At 37.2% G+C, this 21,000-nt stretch overlaps 1 protein-coding gene and 1 long non-coding RNA gene across 2 annotated transcripts; both read left to right on the forward strand.

Moving 5' to 3' along the window:
* Positions 1–11,339: 11,339 nt before the first annotated feature.
* On the forward strand, positions 11,340–14,748 carry LOC138404405 (uncharacterized). The gene is made up of 3 exons (XR_011238359.1): positions 11,340–11,589; positions 12,628–12,716; positions 14,045–14,748. It is a non-coding gene; the product is annotated as an uncharacterized lncRNA (long non-coding RNA).
* A 612-nt stretch (positions 14,749–15,360) lies between these two features.
* Positions 15,361–19,952, forward strand: LOC117994934 (gastrula zinc finger protein XlCGF57.1-like). Its single transcript, XM_034982909.2, has 4 exons — positions 15,361–15,432; positions 15,791–16,107; positions 17,268–17,310; positions 18,301–19,952. The coding sequence occupies exons 1-4, from the start codon at positions 15,420–15,422 to the stop codon at positions 19,134–19,136; spliced, it is 1,209 nt and encodes a 402-aa protein (XP_034838800.2). The 5' UTR covers positions 15,361–15,419; the 3' UTR covers positions 19,137–19,952.
* The last annotated feature ends 1,048 nt before the right edge of the window (positions 19,953–21,000 follow it).

Genomic DNA, 21,000 nt, shown 5'->3' on the forward strand with positions numbered 1-21,000 from the left:
TATTATTATACTATATATAGCTCAATTACCACTCACTCACTCACTCACTGACTCATTGACATAATTGTTCTCCTAGAAAGAGATAGAAAATGATATAATAATGTATGGGAGATATGTTCAGAAGTGGGATTCGAGTAGGGAAAAATTATGACATTTCAGAAAAACAAGATGGCGGCCGACCTGACTTTTGTAACTTTTTTGTTTTCCAACCGATTTTGTTTAAACTTGCAGTTATTTTAGATATTAGCAAACGATTTTTAGAAAAAGTGAAAAAAATTGGAAAAACAAGATGGCGGCCGAGATTTTCAAAAAATTTCCTCCTGTAAAATTTTGTATGAAACTTTTTTTTTTCACTAATACTTTCGTATAGAAGACAAGAAATCATTTTGAGAAAAACATGGAGAGAGCTGATGATTGAGGATTTCGGAGACGGGTGAAGGGCACGCTCGAGGTATTGAAGATAGGTGGGAGGTGCTCGACCAAATGTCATTCGAAACCTCATCCAATTGCCAAAAATTTGATTTTTTTTTTAAAATTCCGAAAAAAAGATGGCCGCCATACAAATTTCATCGGCGTCCATCTCGGAGGGTATGACAGATGGAAGAGTGGTTTCTTGGCAAGAGATGATCATGGTCCGAAGGTCTACTCGATGGATGGAAAAAAAATTCAAAATGGCGGAATTTTTTTTTTCATACAAAAATTTTTATTATTCAAAATGGCGATTATAGACCTCGAGAGCTGCTTTAGCAGCTCGAGCAGCGAGCAAAATACTAGTTATATTATACTATATATAGCTCAATTACCACTGACTCACTGACTCACTCATTGACATAATTGTTCTCCTAGAAAGAGATAGAAAATGATATAATAATGTATTGGAGATATGTTCAGAAGTGGGATTCGACTAGGGAAAAATTATGACATTTCAGAAAAACAAGATGGCGGCCGACCTGACTTTTGTAACTTTTTTGTTTTCCAACCGATTTTGTTACAACTTGCAACAATTGAAGATATTAGCAAACGATTTTTAGAAAAAGTGTAAAAAATTGAAAAAACAAGATGGCGGCCGAGATTTTCAAAAAATTTCCTCCTGTAAAATTTTGTATTAAACTTTTTTTTTTCACATATGGTTTCATATAGAAGACAAAGATTCCTTTAGGGCAACATATGGAGGGAGCTGATGATTGAGGATTTCGGAGACGGGTGAAGGGCACGCTCAAGGTATCGAAGATAGGTGGGAGGTGCTCGACCAAATGTCATTCGAAACTTCATCCAATTGCCAAAAATTTGAAAAAAAATTTAGAATTGTGAAAAAAAGATGGCCGCCATACAAATTTCATCGGCGTCCATCTCGGAGGGTATGAAAGATGGAAGAGTGGTTTCTTGGCAAGAGATGATCAGGGTCCGAAGGTCTACTCGATGGATGGAAAAAAAATTCAAAATGGCGGAATTTATTTTTTCATACAAAAATTTTTATTATTCAAAATGGCCATTATAGACCTCGAGAGCTGCTTTAGCAGCTCGAGCAGCGAGCAAAATACTAGTTATACTATATATAGCTCAATTACCACTCACTCACTGATTGACATAATTGTTCTCCTAGAAAGAGATAGAAAATGATATAATAATGTATGGGAGATATGTTCAGAAGTGGGATTCGACTAGGGAAAAATTATGACATTTCAGAAAAACAAGATGGCGGCCGACCTGACTTTTGTAACTTTTTTGTTTTCCAACCGATTTTGTTACAACTTGCAACAATTGAAGATATTAGTAAACGGTTTTTAGAAAAAGTGAAAAAAATTTGAAAAACAAGATGGCGGCCGAGATTTTCAAAAAATTCCCTCCTGTAAAATTTTGTATGAAACTTTTTTTTTTCACTTGTGGTTTCATATAGAAGACAAAGATTCCTTTAGGGCAACATATGGAGGGAGCTGATGATTGAGGATTTCGGAGACGGGTGAAGGGCACGCTTAGGGTATTGAAGATAGGTGGGAGGTGCTCGAGCAAATGTCATTCGAAACCTCATCCAATTGCCAAAAATTTGAAATTTTTTTTAAAATTCCGAAAAAAAGATGGCCGCCATACAAATTTCATCCGCGTCCATCTCGGAGGGTATGAAAGATGGAAGAGTGGTTTCTTGGCAAGAGATGATCAGGATCCGAAGGTCTACTCGATGGATTGAAAAAAAATTCAAAATGGCGGAATTTATTTTTGTATGACTTTTTTTAAATTGTTCAAAATGGCCATTATAGACCTCGAGAGCTGCTTTAGCAGCTCGAGCAGCGAGCAAAATACTAGTTATACTATATATAGCTCAATTACCACTCACTGACTGACTGACTCATTGACATAATTGTTCTCCTAGAAAGAGACAGAAAATGATATTATAATGTATGGGAGATATGTTCAGAAGTGGGATTCGAGTAGGGAAAAATTATGACATTTCAGAAAAACAAGATGGCGGCCGACCTGACTTTTGTAACTTTTTTGTTTTCCAACCGATTTTGTTACAACTTGCAACTATTGAAGATATTAGCAAACGATTTTTAGAAAAAGTGTAAAAAATTGAAAAAACAAGATGGCCGCCGAGATTTTCAAAAAAATTTCTCCTGTAAAATTTTGTATGAAACTTTTTTTTTTCACTTATGGTTTCATATAGAAGACAAAGATTTCTTTAGGGCAACATATGGAGGGAGCTGATGATTGAGGATTTCGGAGACGGGTGAAGGGCACGCTCAAGGTATTGAAGATAGGTGGGAGGTGCTCGACCAAATGTCATTCGAAACCTCATCCAATTGCCAAAAATTTGAAATTTTTTTTAAAATTCCGAAAAAAAGATGGCCGCCATACAAATTTCATCCGCGTCCATCTCGGAGGGTATGAAAGATGGAAGAGTGGTTTCTTGGCAAAAGATGATCAGGATCCAAAGGTCTATTCGATGACTTGAAAAAAAATTCAAAATGGCGGAATTTATTTTTTCATACAAAATTTTTTTTTATTCAAAATGGCGATTATAGACCTCGAGAGCTGCTTTAGCAGCTCGAGCAGCGAGCAAAATACTAGTTATTATACTATATATAGCTCAATTACCACTGACTCACTCACTCACTCACTGACTGACTCATTGACATAATTGTTCTCCTAGAAAGAGACAGAAAATGATATAATAATGTATGGGAGATATGTTCAGAAGTGGGATTCGAGTAGGGAAAAATTATGACATTTCAGAAAAACAAGATGGCGGCCGACGTGACTTTTGTAACTTTTTTGTTTTCCAACCGATTTTGTTTAAACTTGCAGCTCTTGTAGATGTTAGTAAACGATTTTTAGAAAATGTAAAAAAAATTGGAAAAACAAAATGGCGGCCGAGATTTTCAAAAAATTCCCTCCTGTAAAATTTTGTATGAAACTTTTTTTTTTCACTTATGGTTTCATATAGAAGACAATGATTCCTTTAGGGCAACATATGGAGGGAGCTGATGATTGAGGATTTCGGAGACGGGTGAAGGGCACGCTCAAGGTATTGAAGATAGGTGGGAGGTGCTCGACCAAATGTCATTCGAAACCTCATCCAATTGCCAAAAATTTGAAAAAAAATTCAAAATTCCGAAAAAAAGATGGCCGCCATACAAATTTAATCCGCGTCCAGCTCGGAGGGCATGAAAGATGGAAGAATGGTTTCTTAGCAACAGATGATCAGGGTCCGAAGGTCTACTCGATGGATGGAAAAAAAATTCAAAATGGCGGTTTTTTTTTTTCATAGAAAATGTACCTATGACTTTTTTAAAATTGTTCAAAATGGCCATTATAGACCTCGAGAGCTGCTTTAGCAGCTCGAGCCGCGAGCAAAATACTAGTTATTATACTATATATAGCTCAATTACCACTCACTCACTCACTCACTGACTGACTCATTGACATAATTGTTCTCCTAGAAAGAGACAGAAAATGATATAATAATGTACGGGAGATATGTTCAGAAGTGGGATTCGAGTAGGGAAAAATTATGACATTTCAGAAAAACAAGATGGCGGCCGACCTGACTTTTGTAACTTTTTTGTTTTCCAACCGATTTTGTTTAAACTTGCAGTTATTTTAGATATTAGCAAACGATTTTTAGAAAAAGTGAAAAAAATTGGAAAAACAAGATGGCGGCTGAGACATTCAAAAAATTTCCTCCTGTAAAATTTTGTATGAAACTTTTTTTTTTCACTTATGGATTCATACAGAAGACAAAGATTCCTTTAGGGCAACACATGGAGGGAGCTGATGATTGAGGATTTCGGAGACGGGTGAAGGGCACGCTCGAGGTATTGAAGATAGGTGGGAGGTGCTCGACCAAATGTCATTCGAAACCTCATCCAATTGCCAAAAATTTAAAAAAAAATTTAAAATTCCGAAAAAAAGATGGCCGCCATACAAATTTCATCCGCGTCCATCTCGGAGGGTATGACAGATGGAAGAGTGGTTTCTTGGCAAAAGATGATCAGGATCCAAAGGTCTATTCGATGATTTGAAAAAAAATTCAAAATGGCGGAATTTATTTTTTCATACAAAAATTTTTATTATTCAAAATGGCCATTATAGACCTCGAGAGCTGCTTTAGCAGCTCGAGCAGCGAGCAAAATACTAGTTATACTATATATAGCTCAATTACCACTCACTGACTGACTGACTCATTGACATAATTGTTCTCCTAGAAAGAGACAGAAAATGATATAATAATGTATGGGAGATATGTTCAGAAGTGGGATTCGAGTAGGGAAAAATTATGACATTTCAGAAAAACAAGATGGCGGCCGACGTGACTTTTGTAACTTTTTTGTTTTCCAACCGATTTTGTTTAAACTTGCAGCTCTTGTAGATGTTAGTAAACGATTTTTAGAAAATGTAAAAAAAATTGGAAAAACAAGATGGCGGCCGAGATTTTCAAAAAATTCCCTCCTGTAAAATTTTGTATGAAACTTTTTTTTTTCACTTATGGTTTCATATAGAAGACGAAAATTCATTTGGAGGAAAACATGGAGAGAGCTGATGATTGAGGATTTCGGAGACGGGTGAAGGGCACGCTCAAGGTATTGAAGATAGGTGGGAGGTGCTCGAGCAAATGTCATTCGAAACCTCATCCAATTGCCAAAAATTTGAATTTTTTTTTAAAATTCCGAAAAAAAGATGGCCGCCATACAAATTTCATCGGCGTCCATCTCGGAGGGTATGAAAGATGGAAGAGTGGTTTCTTGGCAAGAGATGATCATGATCCGAAGGTCTATTTGATGACTTGAAAAAAAATTCAAAATGGCGGAATTTATTTTTTCATACAAAATTTTTTATTATTCAAAATGGCCATTATAGACCTCGAGAGCTGCTTTAGCAGCTCGAGCAGCGAGCAAAATACTAGTTATTATACTATATATAGCTCAATTACCACTCACTCACTCACTGATTGACATAATTGTTCTCCTAGAAAGAGATAGAAAATGATATAATAATGTATGGGAGATATGTTCAGAAGTGGGATTCGAGTAAGGAAAAATTATGACATTTCAGAAAAACAAGATGGCGGCCGACCTGACTTTTGTAACTTTTTTGTTTTCCAACCGATTTTGTTTAAACTTGCAGTTGTTTTAGATATTAGCAAACGATTTTTAGGAAAAGTGTAAAAAATTGAAAAAACAAGATGGCGGCCGAGATTTTCAAAAAATTCCCTCCTGTAAAATTTTGTATGAAACTTTTTTTTTTTACTTATGGTTTCATATAGAAGACCAAGATTTCTTAAGGGCAATATATGGAGGGAGCTGATGATTGAGGATTTCGGAGACGGGTGAAGGGCACGCTCAAGGTATTGAAGATAGATGGGAGGTGCACGAGCAAATGTCATTCGAAACCTCATCCAATTGCCAAAAATTTGGAAAAAAATTTAAAATTCCGAAAAAAAGATGGCCGCCATACAAATTTCGTCGGCGTCCATCTCGGAGGGTATGAAAGATGGAAGAGTGGTTTCTTGGCAAGAGATGATCAGGATCCGAAGGTCTACTCGATGGATGGAAAAAAAATTCAAAATGGCGGAATTTTTTTTTTCATACAAAATTTTTTATTATTCAAAATGGACATTATAGACCTCGAGAGCTGCTTTAGCAGCTCGAGCAGCGAGCAAAATACTAGTTATACTATATATAGCTCAATTACCACTGACTCACTGACTCACTCATTGACATAATTGTTCTCCTAGAAAGAGATAGAAAATGATATAATAATGTATTGGAGATATGTTCAGAAGTGGGATTCGACTAGGGAAAAATTATGACATTTCAGAAAAACAAGATGGCGGCCGACCTGACTTTTGTATCTTTTTTGTTTTCCAACCGATTTTGTTTAAACTTGCAGTTATTTTAGATATTAGCAAACGATTTTTAGAAAAAGTGTAAAAAATTGAAAAAACAAGATGGCGGCCGAGATTTTCAAAAAATTTCCTCCTGTAAAATTTTGTATGAAACTTTTTTTTTTCACTAATACTTTCGTACAGAAGACAAAGATTCCTTTAGGGCAACACATGGAGGGAGCTGATGATTGAGGATTTCGGAGACGGGTGAAGGGCACGCTCAAGGTATTGAAGATAGGTGGGAGGTGCTCGACCAAATGTCATTCGAAACCTCATCCAATTGCCAAAAATTTGATTTTTTTTTTTAAATTCCGAAAAAAAGATGGCCGCCATACAAATTTCATCCGCGTCCATCTCGGAGGGTATGAAAGATGGAAGAGTGGTTTCTTGGCAAGAGATGATCAAGATCCGAAGGTCTACTCGATGGGTGGAAAAAAAATTCAAAATGGCGGAATTTATTTTTGTATGACTTTTATTTAAATTGTTCAAAATGGCCATTATAGACCTCGAGAGCTGCTTTAGCAGCTCGAGCAGCGAGCAAAATACTAGTTATACTATATATAGCTCAATTACCACTGACTCACTGACTCACTCATTGACATAATTGTTCTCCTAGAAAGAGATAGAAAATGATATAATAATGTATTGGAGATATGTTCAGAAGTGGGATTCGACTAGGGAAAAATTATGACATTTCAGAAAAACAAGATGGCGGCCGACCTGACTTTTGTAACTTTTTTGTTTTCCAACCGATTTTGTTACAACTTGCAACAATTGAAGATGTTAGTAAACGATTTTTAGAAAAAGTGAAAAAAATTGGAAAAACAAGATGGCGGCCGAGATTTTCAAAAAATTTCCTCCTGTAAAATTTTGTATGAAACTTTTTTTTTTCACTTATGGTTTCATATAGAAGACAAAGATTTCTTTAGGGCAACATATGGACGGAGCTGATGATTGAGGATTTCGGAGACGGGTGAAGGGCACGCTCAAGGTATTGAAGATAGGTGGGAGGTGCTCGACCAAATGTCATTCGAAACCTCGTCCAATTGCCAAAAATTTGAAAAAAAATTTAAAATTCCGAAAAAAAGATGGCCGCCATACAAATTTCATCAGCGTCCATCTCGGAGGGTATGAAAGATGGAAGAGTGGTTTCTTGGCAAGACATGATCAGGATCCGAAGGTCTACTCGATGGATTGAAAAAAAATTCAAAATGGCGGATTTTTTTTTTTCATACAAAATTTTTTATTATTCAAAATGGCCATTATAGACCTCGAGAGCTGCTTTAGCAGCTCGAGCAGCGAGCAAAATACTAGTTATTATACTATATATAGCTCGATTACCACTGACTCACTCACTCACTGACTGACTCATTGACATAATTGTTCTCCTAGAAAGAGACAGAAAATGATATAATAATTTATGGGAGATATGTTCAGAAGTGGGATTCGAGTAGGGAAAAATTATGACATTTCAGAAAAACAAGATGGCGGCCGACCTGACTTTTGTAACTTTTTTGTTTTCCAACCGATTTTGTTTAAACTTGCAGTTATTTTAGATATTAGCAAACGATTTTTAGAAAAAGTGAAAAAAATTGGAAAAACAAGATGGCGGCCGAGATTTTCAAAAAATTTCCTCCTGTAAAATTTTGTATGAATTTTTTTTTTTTCACTAATACTTTCGTACAGAAGACAAAGATTCCTTTAGGGCACCACATGGAGGGAGCTGATGATTGAGGATTTCGGAGACGGGTGAAGGGCACGCTCAAGGTATTGAAGATAGGTGGGAGGTGCTCGACCAAATGTCATTCGAAACCCCATCCAATTGCCAAAAATTTGAAAAAAAATTCAAAATTCCAAAAAAAAGATGGCCGCCATACAAATTTCATCAGCGTCCATCTCGGAGGGTATGAAAGATGGAAGAGTGGTTTCTTGGCAAAAGATGATCAGGATCCAAAGGTCTATTCGATGACTTGAAAAAAAATTCAAAATGGCGGAATTTATTTTTGCATACAAAATTTTTTATTATTCAAAATGGCGATTATAGACCTCGAGAGCTGCTTTAGCAGCTCGAGCAGCGAGCAAAATACTAGTTATTATACTATATATAGCTCAATTACCACTCACTCACTCACTCACTGACTCATTGACATAATTGTTCTCCTAGAAAGAGATAGAAAATGATATAATAATGTATGGGAGATATGTTCAGAAGTGGGATTCGAGTAGGGAAAAATTATGACATTTCAGAAAAACAAGATGGCGGCCGACCTGACTTTTGTAATTTTTTGTTTTCCAACCGATTTTGTTTAAACTTGCAGTTATTTTAGATATTAGCAAACGATTTTTAGAAAAAGTGAAAAAAAATTGGAAAAACAAGATGGCGGCCGAGATTTTCAAAAAATTTCCTCCTGTAAAATTTTGTATGAAACTTTTTTTTTTCAATCACGGTTTCATATAGAAGACAAAGATTCCTTTAGGGCAACATATGGAGGGAGCTGATGATTGAGGATTTCGGAGACGGGTGAAGGGCACGCTTAGGGTATTGAAGATAGGTGGGAGGTGCTCGACCGAATGTCATTCGAAACCTCATCCAATTGCCAAAAATTTGAATTTTTTTTTTAAATTCCGAAAAAAAGATGGCCGCCATACAAATTTCATCCGCGTCCATCTCGGAGGGTATGAAAGATGGAAGAGTGGTTTCTTGGCAAGAGATGATCAGGATCCGAAGGTCTACTCGATGGATTGAAAAAAAATTCAAAATGGCGGAATTTTTTTTTTTCATACAAAATTTTTTATTATTCAAAATGGCGATTATAGACCTCGAGAGCTGCTTTAGCAGCTCGAGCAGTGAGCAAAATACTAGTTATATTTATATAATGATAAATTATATTTATATATTATATTTATATAATAATAAATCCGTCTTCAGGATACTGGCAAGTTTCATATCAGATACTTTCGCCAAAATCAAGTAATAAGGTGGGCCGTAAAAAGGCCGTAACAGACAGACACTTTTGTATCGTACTATAGTATGTATGGATGGATGTTTCGGTGTTTGTAACTTTCACGGCAATGACTGAATCGATTTTGGCTATAATTCGAATAAGCTACATCTTATACTATACAGGATTATACTATACCAGAACGCTAGCAAAAAATTAGCGTTATTGTTATACTACCTAAACACAATCCAATACCAATAACCATTTGCCTCCATTTGTAGTTTTAGTGATTTCGTATTTTTCAAACCCGCGATGTATATAGCTTGCAAAACTCGGGTCAATGCCCCACCTACGTCGCGGCATTGACTTACGCAGCGTTCGTTGACCTCTAGCGTCAGTCAGATGTTTTATTTGCAATATATCGTAAATTTTTACAAAATCATAGGATTTTTTATATTTTTTTCGGTTTTTTTTTGTGGTATTATATCAGTAGGTACTATCACCTGTCTTCGTTTTGCCAGCGTTCTTGTTACATCCTGTATATGCATAGGCTACTTTTTATCCCGGAAAATTTAAGAGTTCCCACAGGATTTTTAAACGCCTAAATCCACGCGTACGAAGTCGCGGGCATCAGCTAGTCTCGTTTATAATATTAGTATGAATCATGTGAACAATAATATAAATATTAAAACTCTTATGTACTTGGTACCAATGTAGGAAGATAAAATTTATTTAATTTTAAATTTAAGTCTCACCGAAATATGAAGTGGCGTGCGTATTCAAATATAATAATACAAATAATAATAAATAATATAAAAAACCGACTTCCAAAACGACTACAAAGTAAAAAATAACTTGTTTCTACACGTGTATTGTATGTTGAAGTCGGGCGAGCTTTACGCTTTGATGGCAATCGCAAATCGTAATGGCACCGATTCCGTTGTCTTTCTCTAAACTAAATTTAGAGTATCTGCATCCTTTTCTTTTTAACAATGCTAAAAAGGGACAGAACATGAACTTTACATTTAAAGACTCTAAATTTTAGTGCACGCTACAAATTTAAACAGAAGGCTCGCGACTGCGCGCTAAAATCACGGGTTTTACCATCTAAAAATTAAATTTAAAACTGTCAAACTGCGACTGTCCTTTTCATATTACATTAGTAAGAAGAGGATGCGAATACTCTAAAATTAGGTTGAGCTCAGAATCAGTACCAATTGTCGACACAGGTATAACTTAGCTTAGGGAATATGGACAGTTGGTTTCTGTATACCTAATTAAGTATAATATTATGAGAATGTATATTATAATATATGCAGAAGATACTTATACCTAAGTTTCTTTGAACAATAAATAATTTATTTATTTTAATTGTTTAGTATCGATCTTATTGGTAGGCAGCACCTTTATGCCTCTATGAAACGCAAGCCACTATGTGTATAGTCCGCGACAGGTTGAGATGGCAATCGGGGTTAGAACGCCCCGCACACCCGCACAGCCCTCGTGCTAACCCGGTGCGGGCGAACGCGGATGACCTGCAGGTGTGTATCATACCCCGATTGCCATCTCGACCTGTCGCGTAGGTATGTACTTTAGATTTATAAGTGTAAAGAAATGTGTAGTTAATAAGATATTGACAATTGTACTGATTTATAAATAAAGATATTTTGAAATACCTAAATTATGTTTTTTCTTTCGTACCTACTCATAAGGTCTGGTTGGCAGTTTCTCTACGTGATCAAATCAGAATTGAGGAGATCCGTTGGAGAAAGAACCAGAATAACCGACATAGCTCAACGAGTTGCGAATCTGACACCCCCATTATTTTTTAATTTTTTAATGTTTTTATGGGCATACAATGAATTTTCAAAAATATTGATTATGCACGAATCTATAACATTTAAAATTAAGTTTGGTTAGTATTCAAATTGCTTGGAACTCGCTACTAATAAACTCCCCTTAACATCTTTTGTCGGTTACTATGCGTTTTGCTATTAATCTTATCAAACTGACAAGAAATTAAAAAAAAAAAACAATATTTTTTAATGATTTGTAGTCGTTAATAATCGATTATGAATTATACTTAAATAGGTAGGTACCTTCTTATTCAGATTAGATTCAATATTTTCTCAGTTAGAGTTTTAAAACTCGATAATAGTACTTTTATTTTTTGCTGCATAAAAATGAGAAAATCCATTTTAAATATTTTTATTTTAATAAGCTTCGTTTCGTGTGATCATAATTATAATTGTGATTATAAATTCGGTAGGTAAAATTGGCATCGATCAGCTGATACAAGTCTCTCTCTATATCTGAATCTTTTTTTTTAAACAAAACGTGTAATCAGAACGCTAGCAAAAACGAAGACTGATATGATTACTGATATGATAACACCAAAGGAAACGCGAAAAAATCCAAAAAAACCTATAATTGTGTAAAAGTTTACGATATATTAAACATCTGACTGACGCTAAAGGTCAACGAACGGTGCGTAAGTAGGCCACTCAGAGTCAATCCCACGTCGTAGGCGCCCATTGACCCGAGTTTTGCGTTTTATATAGATATTGCGGGTTTGAAAATTACTAAATCACTAAAACTACAAAATGAGGCAAATGGTTATTGGTATTGGATTGGTTTTAGATCCTACTTATAACAATAACGCTTTTGCTAGCGTTTTTTTAAACACATTTTGGTTTCTACACCCCTTTGGTTTCTACACGGCATCGTACCGGAACGCTAAATCTCATGGCCGCACCGCTATGCTGGAAGGGTGGTAACTAGCCACGGCCGAATCCTCCACCAGAGATTTAAAAAAAATATTAAATTCCAAATCTCTGCCGGGAATCGAACCTGTGACCTCCCACTAATAAGACCACAGCGCTTACCACTGCGCCAGGGAGGCCGCAAAAATTACATTTACAAGACTTCGTCTGTTATAAGTCCCGCATTGCTATTGTACCAAGTCTCATTGACATCGAAATGACGTCATTTTGACGTCAGCCGAAATAAAAATATAGACCGTACCTAACCATCAGCTCGAAACTTCTGTCTAGACGTCACTAAAATGGCGGCCACGCATATTAGCAATTTGCGGGACTTATACAAGACTAGCTTATGCCCGCGACTTCGTCCGCGTGGAATTAGGTTTTTAAAAATCCCGTGGGAACTCTTTGATTTTCCGGGATAAAAAGTAGCCTATGTCACTCTCCAGGTCTTTATCTATACCCATGCAAAAAATCACGTCAATCCGTTGCACCGTTGCGACGTGATTGAAGGACAAACCAACAAACAAACACTTTTCAGGAGATCCGTCCTGGAAGTATTCTGAAGTATTTCATGATAAAGACCATAGTATTGCTCACGGAACCAAGCTAAAACATATTTTTTTAACGGTAAGTGTAAAAAGTTCACTAGTCACTAGTCAGTACCTATAAAAAAACCGGCCAAGTGCGAGTCAGGCTCGCACAATGAGGGTTCCGTACTACAGTCGTATTTTTTCGACATTTTGCAGGATAATTCAACAACTATGATGCATAAAAATAAATAAAAATCTGTTTTAGAATGTACAGATGAAGACCTTTCATATGATACCCCACTTGATATAGTTATCTTACATCGAAAGTTGAAAATACTAATTATTAGTTCATGACCAGAATTTTTTTTTGTGTGATTTAACTACAAATTCACGGTTTTCAGATTTTTCCCCTAATGTCAGCTATAAGACCCACCTACCTGCCAAATTTCATAATTCTAGGTCAACGGGAAGTACCCTGTAGGTTTCTTGACAGACCGACAGACAGACAGACAACAAAGTGATCCTATAAGGGTTCTGTTTTTCCTTTTGAGGTACGGAACCCTAAAAATACCTACTTATCATCATCATGATCAACCCATCGCCGGTCCACTACTGAGCACGGGTCTCCTCTCAGAATGAGAAGGCCTTAGTCTGCCACGCTCAGCCTCGGATTCAAATCGGACATAACATGACGTAGATATGTCAAAAATGTCCACGAATAGCTTGGATTTCGATCAGAGATCGGATTAGTGCGTAAACAATATCCGAGTTCGGTCCGAGTTTCTTATACCCGTATTTTCACGGACTTGAAACAGATGAGTGCGTAACCACTCTTAGGGCGGTTTCAGACTAGCGTAGTTTTTTGCGCGTATACGGTCGTTTCAGCATACGCGCTTACACGTGCGCTACATACGCGCTTCAAAAAACCGGACGCGCGTATACGGGCATATTTCGGCGTGTACGCTCGAACCGGTGGTGTTGCGGGGAGGTGTCTCTCGCGGCTCGCGCTTATACGAGCTTAGAAGCGTGTCAACGCTCGTACGAGTTGAGCGTGTGCCAAAAGACGCGCCTATACGCGCCTACATGCGCTTCCAAAAACGAGCTTATACGCGCTACTCTGAAGGCGGTTACGCACTCATTCGATCCGAATCCGTGAAAATACGTTCCTTTTTGTTTTGTATGGGAGCTAATGAGATATATGTCATAGATAATAATCGCTGGTATTCTCACGGACGACGATTAGAACTCGGATGACGAAAGTGCAGTGCGTAATCGCCGCTATAAATTCCGCGTGGACGCCAGTACTAGACTCAAGTTTCGGGCTGATGGTTTTGCATCTGAACATATTTTCGATGTTAATGAGACATGGTTCCAGCACAATAGCAATTTTCGGCACTTATATACGATGTTTTTATGAATTTTCAGGAAAGTCGAAAGATCATAAGCTTCGTTTGCTTGAACTTGACTACAGTCGAGCGGAACACGACGAAAGTGGGGTTCGCGAGCGTATTCAAACGAATCTCCATAGAGTTTGAGGAACCCTACAACTATGACGTCACAGCTCATGTACTGGCGATGCACCATGGCTACTAAATACTTAACAAATTGCAATGTAAAATAAAACAATATACTCATATGTTCAGTAGTAGCTTATTTTATTTATTTATTACGTAGTCGAAATTCCACAGATACGTACGTACGAAGCAATTTGCCTCCTTAGTTCTGATTCGTTAGAACACGCCAGTTTTCCCCTCCAATTATAACATGGGTACCTACCTTCAAGACAAGAGTGAATAGGCAAGCAAGCGCGCTCAAAGAACTTCCATGATAACCACCGTAGATAGAATAATAGGTAGATGTAAGTACTGTGTAACCGCGTATGAGATAGCGATAGCACGACGTAACGATGAATAACGACAATTATTACCATTGTTTAGTAGTCAATATTTGTATTAAACGTTTTTTGTGTGAAAACAAGTAAATAACTCATGACAAATATAATTACGCCACGAATTCTCAAAGTTTGTTTTGCAACTTCTTGTATGTAAGTTGTATGTATTCTTGAAAAAAACCTTACACGATAAGGGACAAAAAATAGGTTTGCTGCGTCTCTGTTTATTACATTTGTAACTTTATCTGTGCTCTCTTTTTAGTGCGAATGAGAAAGGAAACGTTCCTGCATCTACCTTTATTACTCTATCTACGTAGTACACCTCTGTCCGGATTAGGTCTGTGGCACAGACCATTAGACCAATAACAGTCTGTGGTACTAGTAATGTAGTAGATAATCTATGCCATAGATGATCTATCCTGTGGTATTTTCTGTTTGTGGCTCACAGAACAGAACACAGTACACACTACCTATATAGTGAACTATGGTGTGCATCTGCATCAAAGAGTATAAATAATCACTACGTTATGTGTCTCTACTATATTCTTTGTATATGTGGTTATGTGCATAACTGTCATAACTATAAGTCTGCTCCGTGCTCTAAGTGCATAACAGTGCATAATGAAATTTTCTTAATTTTATATTGATTTTTCAATTTTATTTATTAGTAGGTCATTAGTATAGATTGGTATAGATATAGATCATTTATTTATTTGCTGGATTTTATTGATTTATATTGATTATTGAATATTGAATTTTATTGAGAATTATTTGAGTTTGTATGTTGTGGATGTGGATTTAATCTTTTGTTGATATGAAGATGTGGGGAGTAAATGTATTCTATGATGTGGATTGTGGGATTGTGGTTGTGGCCGGCAGGCATTAGTCACCAGTGTTGAAATTATTGTTATGTGCTTGAAAGGTAACTACCTACTATTCAGTGTTCACATTCACCACATATCTATATACTAGCTGATGCCCGCGACTTCGTCGTCGTCGTCCAGTAGTTTTTGCGTGATTGATTAACAAACATCCAAACATCCACACTTTCACATTTATAATATTAGGATACTAGCTTATGCTCGCGACTTCGTCCGCGTGGACTACACAAATTTCAAACCCCTATTTCACCTCCTTATGGGTTGAATTTTCAAAAATCCTTTCTTAGCCGATGCCTACATTATAATAGCTATCTGCATGCCAAATTTCAGCCCGATCCGTCCAGTAGTTTGAGCTGTGTGATAGATCAGTCAGTCACCTTTTCCTTTTATATATTTAAGATTCCATGATGGAGAGACAAAACCACGAGTCAACATGTGATGCAATCTACCTCATTAAACCCAAGGAAGAATTGCCAGACGACCTGGTGCATACCGATAACTGTGAGGATGACACGGACGTTATTATACCCAAGGAAGAGCTATCCAACACTAGTCTACACCTAGATGATGATCTGAGTGAACAGAAAGTGGACATAGGCATGCCCATCAAGACAGAACTGATTTTAAGTGACAGCATCGCTCAACTACGAAGACAGTATGAGTTATCTGAACATGGAAGAGTATCCAAGGATATGTGTATAGAGATAGAGATTAAAGTAAGTTATCTACATAATAAACCAGTCGAAGACTTTGTAAATGATAAAAAAGCTTGGATTTGACTCACTCCAGCAATGCACGGGGCTGCAATGGCTTGTATGGTATAATAACATTATAAATTGTAAAATTAAAAAGAGCAACCACCATTTTTTTTGCTGGTTGTTCTCGGTAGAAACGGCACTCCGAACTAGTGGTAAATTAAAACTACCCGACTATTTGAAAGCGCTTGTAAAAAGTCTACTTGAATAAAAACATATTCTAATATTAATCCATTTTTAGCTCAAAAGGAAAAAAGGAACCCTTGTAGGATCACTTAAGGTATGATTCCGAACCACGTTGCACACAGCAGCGCTGCCGCAACAGTGCTGTCACCAGCTGTCCTGTCGTGGCACTACTGGTCCCCATACAATCATACCTTTAGAGTGAAGAAGAAGGATCACTTTGTTGTCTGTCTGCCTGTCTGTCATGTCTGTCAAGAAAACCTATTTGGAACTTCCCGTTGACCTAAAATCATGAAAGGTAGGCAAGTCTTGTAGCACAAGTAAAAGAATAAATCCGAAAACTGTGAATTTGTGGTTCATTATCATCATGATTAACCCATCGCCGGCTCACTACAGGTCTCCTCTCAGAGTGAGAAGGGTTTTGACCACAGTCTACCACGCTGGCCATGTGCGGATTGGTAGACTTCACACACCTTTGAGAACATTATGGAGAACTGTCAGGCATGCATGTTTCCTCACAATGTTTTCCTTCACCGTTAAAGTAAGTGATAAAACGCACATAACTCCGAAAAATTAGAAATGCGCTGCCCGGGATCGAACCCCCGACCTCCTATGAAGGCGGACGTCCTAACCACTAGGCTATCACAGCTATCTGCCATAAAACACTCAAATAAGTAAGTCTAAATATATAAAAGGAAAAAGTGACTGACTGACTGATCTATCAACGTATAGCTCAAACTACTGGACGGATCGGGCTGAAATTTGGCATGCAGATAGCTATTATGACGTAGACCTCCGCCAAGAAAGGATTTTTGAAAATTCAACCTATAAGGGGGTGAAATAGGGGTTTGAAATTTGTGTAGTCCACGCGGATGAAGTCGCGAGCATAAGCTAGTCCTAAATAAGTTGTTCTTCAAATAAAGTATTGTTTATTCTAGGTAGAGCCAAAATCTGAGGCTCATGACTGTATGCCGACACATGGTGAGTATTGAGTCTTATCTATACATACTAATAAATAAAGTTGATGTGTCTGTCTGTAATTTCAAAATAACTACCTCATATTAAGCTTATGTGGTTATTTGAAATGAATGACATGTTTTTAAAAATTGTCTGTCTGTCTATCTGTTTGAATGGACTAATCTTTGGAACGGCTGAACCTATTTTGACGAGACTTTCACAGACAAGTAGAAGAATAAACAAGAATACTTTTAAAGCGACTTTCAAAAAATGAGGGGTTATGTTTTTCTGCCTATGTACACCGAAATGTGATTTGCGTAATTTTTTTTAGGGTTTCGTACCTCAATAGAAATAAAAGGAACCCTTATAGAATCACTTTGTTGTCTGTCTGTCGTGTCTGCCAAAAACCTATAGAATACTTCCCGTTGACCCTAGAATCATGAAATTTGGCAGGTACCTAGGTTTTATGGCACACGTAAACAGAGAGATCCAAAAACCGTTAATTTGTGGTTGCATCACAATAAAAATATCAAAATGTGTTCATGAACAAAGTAATAATTAGTATTTTCAACTGTCAAAGTAAGATAACTATACCAAGTGGGGTATCATATGAAAGGGCTTTGCCTGTACATTCTAAAATAGATTTTTATTTATTTTTGTGCATAATTGTTTTTATTTATCGTGAAAAATGGGCGGGTCCCAAGGTGCTGGAATGGCGACCTCGCACCGGAAGACGCAGCGTTGGAAGACCCCCCACTAGGTGGACCGACGACATCAGACGAGTCGCAGGGAGCTGCTGGATCCAGGCGGCGCAAGACCGTGGCGTGTGGAAGACCCTACAAGAGACCTATGTCCAGCAATGGACGTCTATTGATTGATGATGATGATGATGATGATCGTGAAAAAGTCGAAAAAATACGACTGTAGTACGGAACCCTCAGTGCGGGAATTTCAAGCAAGTGGGAGAAAATTAAATTGATTGCTCTGTCGAGTAATTGTATTTTTTTATTCCAGCTGTTCCTTCGCTGAAAAAATGTACGCACAGCCAACATATTCGAGCTGGTGAGAAAAAGGATCTTCTCTCTTGCAATGTTTGCCAGAATCAATTGAAATACAAAAGTTTATTACTTCGCGAGACGAAAATTCGTACTGGTCAGAGGCCATTTTCATGTTATCTATGCCAGAAAAAATTCACAAGTAGAGATGATTTAAGAAATCACATAAGAACTCACTCTGGCGAGAAGAACCTCTCGTGTGACCAATGTCAAAAAAAATTCGCGCATAAAAAGAAGTTACGTGATCACATGAGAACACATGTTAGAGTGCAACCTATGACTTGTGACGTATGCCAGAAAAAATTCACACAGCAAGTTAGTTTCAAAAAGCATTTGAAGACACACATTGGTGTAAAACCGCACTGTTGTCACATATGCCAGAAGAGATTTACCCAAAAGGCGTATTTAACAAAGCATATGAAAACTCACACTGGCGAGAAAGAGTATCCTTGTAAATTATGCCAGAAAAAATTCACACAAAAGACTTATTTAGCAAAACACATGAAGACACACACAGGACAGAAACTTAATATTTCTTGTGATCTATGCCAGAAGAAATTAACGGATAAAAGTAGGTTAGTGGAGCACATGAGGACTCATACTGGAGAGCAGCCCTTTTCTTGTGATGTATGTGAGAAAAGGTTTACACAGAAAAGTAATTTAAAAGAGCACATGAAAACACACACTGGCGTGAAACCTTATTGTTGTGATCTATGCCAGAAGAAATTTTCTCGGAAAGGCAATTTGCAACAGCATAGGAGACTTCATACAGATGAGAAAACTAGCGTTTCTTAAGCTTATTTCACCCCATGGGATATAAATTATACTAGCTTATGCTTGTGACTTCATCCGCGTGGACTACACAAATTTTGAACCCCTATTTTACTATCTTAGGGGTTGAATTTTCAAAAATCCTTTCTTAGCGGATGCCTACATCATATCTATCTGCACGCCAAATTTCAGCCTAATCCGTCCAGTAGTTTGAGCTGTGCGTTGATAGATCAGTCAGTCAGTCAGTCAGTCAGTCACTTTTACATTTTATATATTTAGATTATAGTCTGGTCAAAATAGACATTCAAGGTTACAATAATTCGCATAGGGCTAAAAATTGGGGACTTTCACAATTCTATATTGGTGTTGCCAACATTCATACCAATTTTAAGCCCTATGCGAATGATGGCACCGATTTCGTTGTCTTTCTCTAAACCAAATTTAGAGTATCTGCATCCTTTTCTTTTTAACAATGCTAAAAAGGGACAGAACATGAACTTTACATTGAAAGATTCTAAATTTTAGTGCACGCTACAAATTTAAACAGTAGGCTCGCGACTGTGCGCTAAAGTCACGGATTTTACCATCTAAAATTTAAATTTAAAACTGTCAAACTGCGTCTGTCCTTTTCATATTACATTAGTAAGAAGGATGCGAATACTCTAAAATTAGGTTGTGCTCAGAATCAGTACCATTGTAACCTTAAATGTCTATTTTGACTGGACTATAATATAATTTATATCCTGTAGTGTGAAATAACCTTTATGCTTCTGTGAGTCTAGTCTAGAAGTAAATTGTAAAACTTTGTATAAATAAATGTATAAAATACAAGTGTTCAGTTTTTCATTGAATCCTCTCATTGTTGACTACAAGTTGTACTACGTGGCAGGAAATATTGTAGACCTTTAGAAAGAGATAGCGATTTCGTAGAGCGTTGTCTTGAACGTCACATAGGTATGAGTGACAGAGGCAACGCTCTACAAAGTCGAAATGTCTTTCTAAAGGTCGATGTACATATTTCCTGCCGGCTACTGTATATGGTTCATCATCATCATCATCAACCGATAGACGTCCACTACTGGACATAGGTCTCTTGTAGGGACTTCCACACGCCACGATCTTGCACCGCCTGAATCCAGCGGCTCCCTGCGACTCGTCTGATGTCGTCCGTCCACCTAGTTGGGTAAGTCTTCCAGCGCTGCGTCTTCCGGTGCGAGTTCGCCATTCCAGCACCCTGGGACCCCAACGTCTAGGTCCTCCAGCATTGCCTCCTTGGGTTCTATGAGGCAGTCAGCATCACATGTAGACTTGTGGTTTAATTCCATCTTTGAGTGCTGAGTATTACGTTTAACTCTTAGAATAACAACTCGTTTAATTCGTGTGCTTTTTCGGTAACATTAATTTTTTTATAGGTAAATAAGTAATAAACTTGTAATAAAGTAGCCACAAGTTCTTCCGTAGAAAGTATGCAATTTGATTTACCTACCTAATTAAATTAATTAATCTATAGTCACAAACCTAATAACAAATATTTTGAGAAGAACAATTAAATAAATCTCGAATTTAGCTCCAGTAGCAACATAAAATTCAGTTCACAGATCAATAACATTAATGATTCAGACAGACAGGACAGACAGATCAGCCCCCCAATTGTGTAAGAATAACCATTTCATGGCTATCGCAATCGTCAAGAAATTCTGCCCTTTGATTGGTTGAGTCGCTGTTTACATTTTTTCACAGCCAATCAAAGGGCAGAATTCTTGACGATTGCGATAGCCATGAAATGGTTATTCTTACACAATTGGGGGGCTGTTCTCATGCCCCATTTTAAGTCTGACTCTATGGGTCAACGTCTGTGGTCAACTCCGACAATAGTGTTCTGTGACTC

Source organism: Maniola hyperantus, chromosome 28 (assembly GCF_902806685.2).
Source record: "Maniola hyperantus chromosome 28, iAphHyp1.2, whole genome shotgun sequence".
NCBI classification, from domain to species: Eukaryota; Metazoa; Arthropoda; class Insecta; order Lepidoptera; family Nymphalidae; genus Maniola; species Maniola hyperantus.

What these genes read in the sequence shown, in the direction of transcription:
- LOC117994934 (XM_034982909.2), top strand. An exon ending in GTATAGAGATAGAGATTAAA is followed by an intron (nt 16,108 to 17,267) that starts GTAAGTTATCTA and finishes TGTTTATTCTAG; the next exon opens with GTAGAGCCAAAATCTGAGGC. An exon ending in TGACTGTATGCCGACACATG is followed by an intron (nt 17,311 to 18,300) that starts GTGAGTATTGAG and finishes TTTTTATTCCAG; the next exon opens with CTGTTCCTTCGCTGAAAAAA.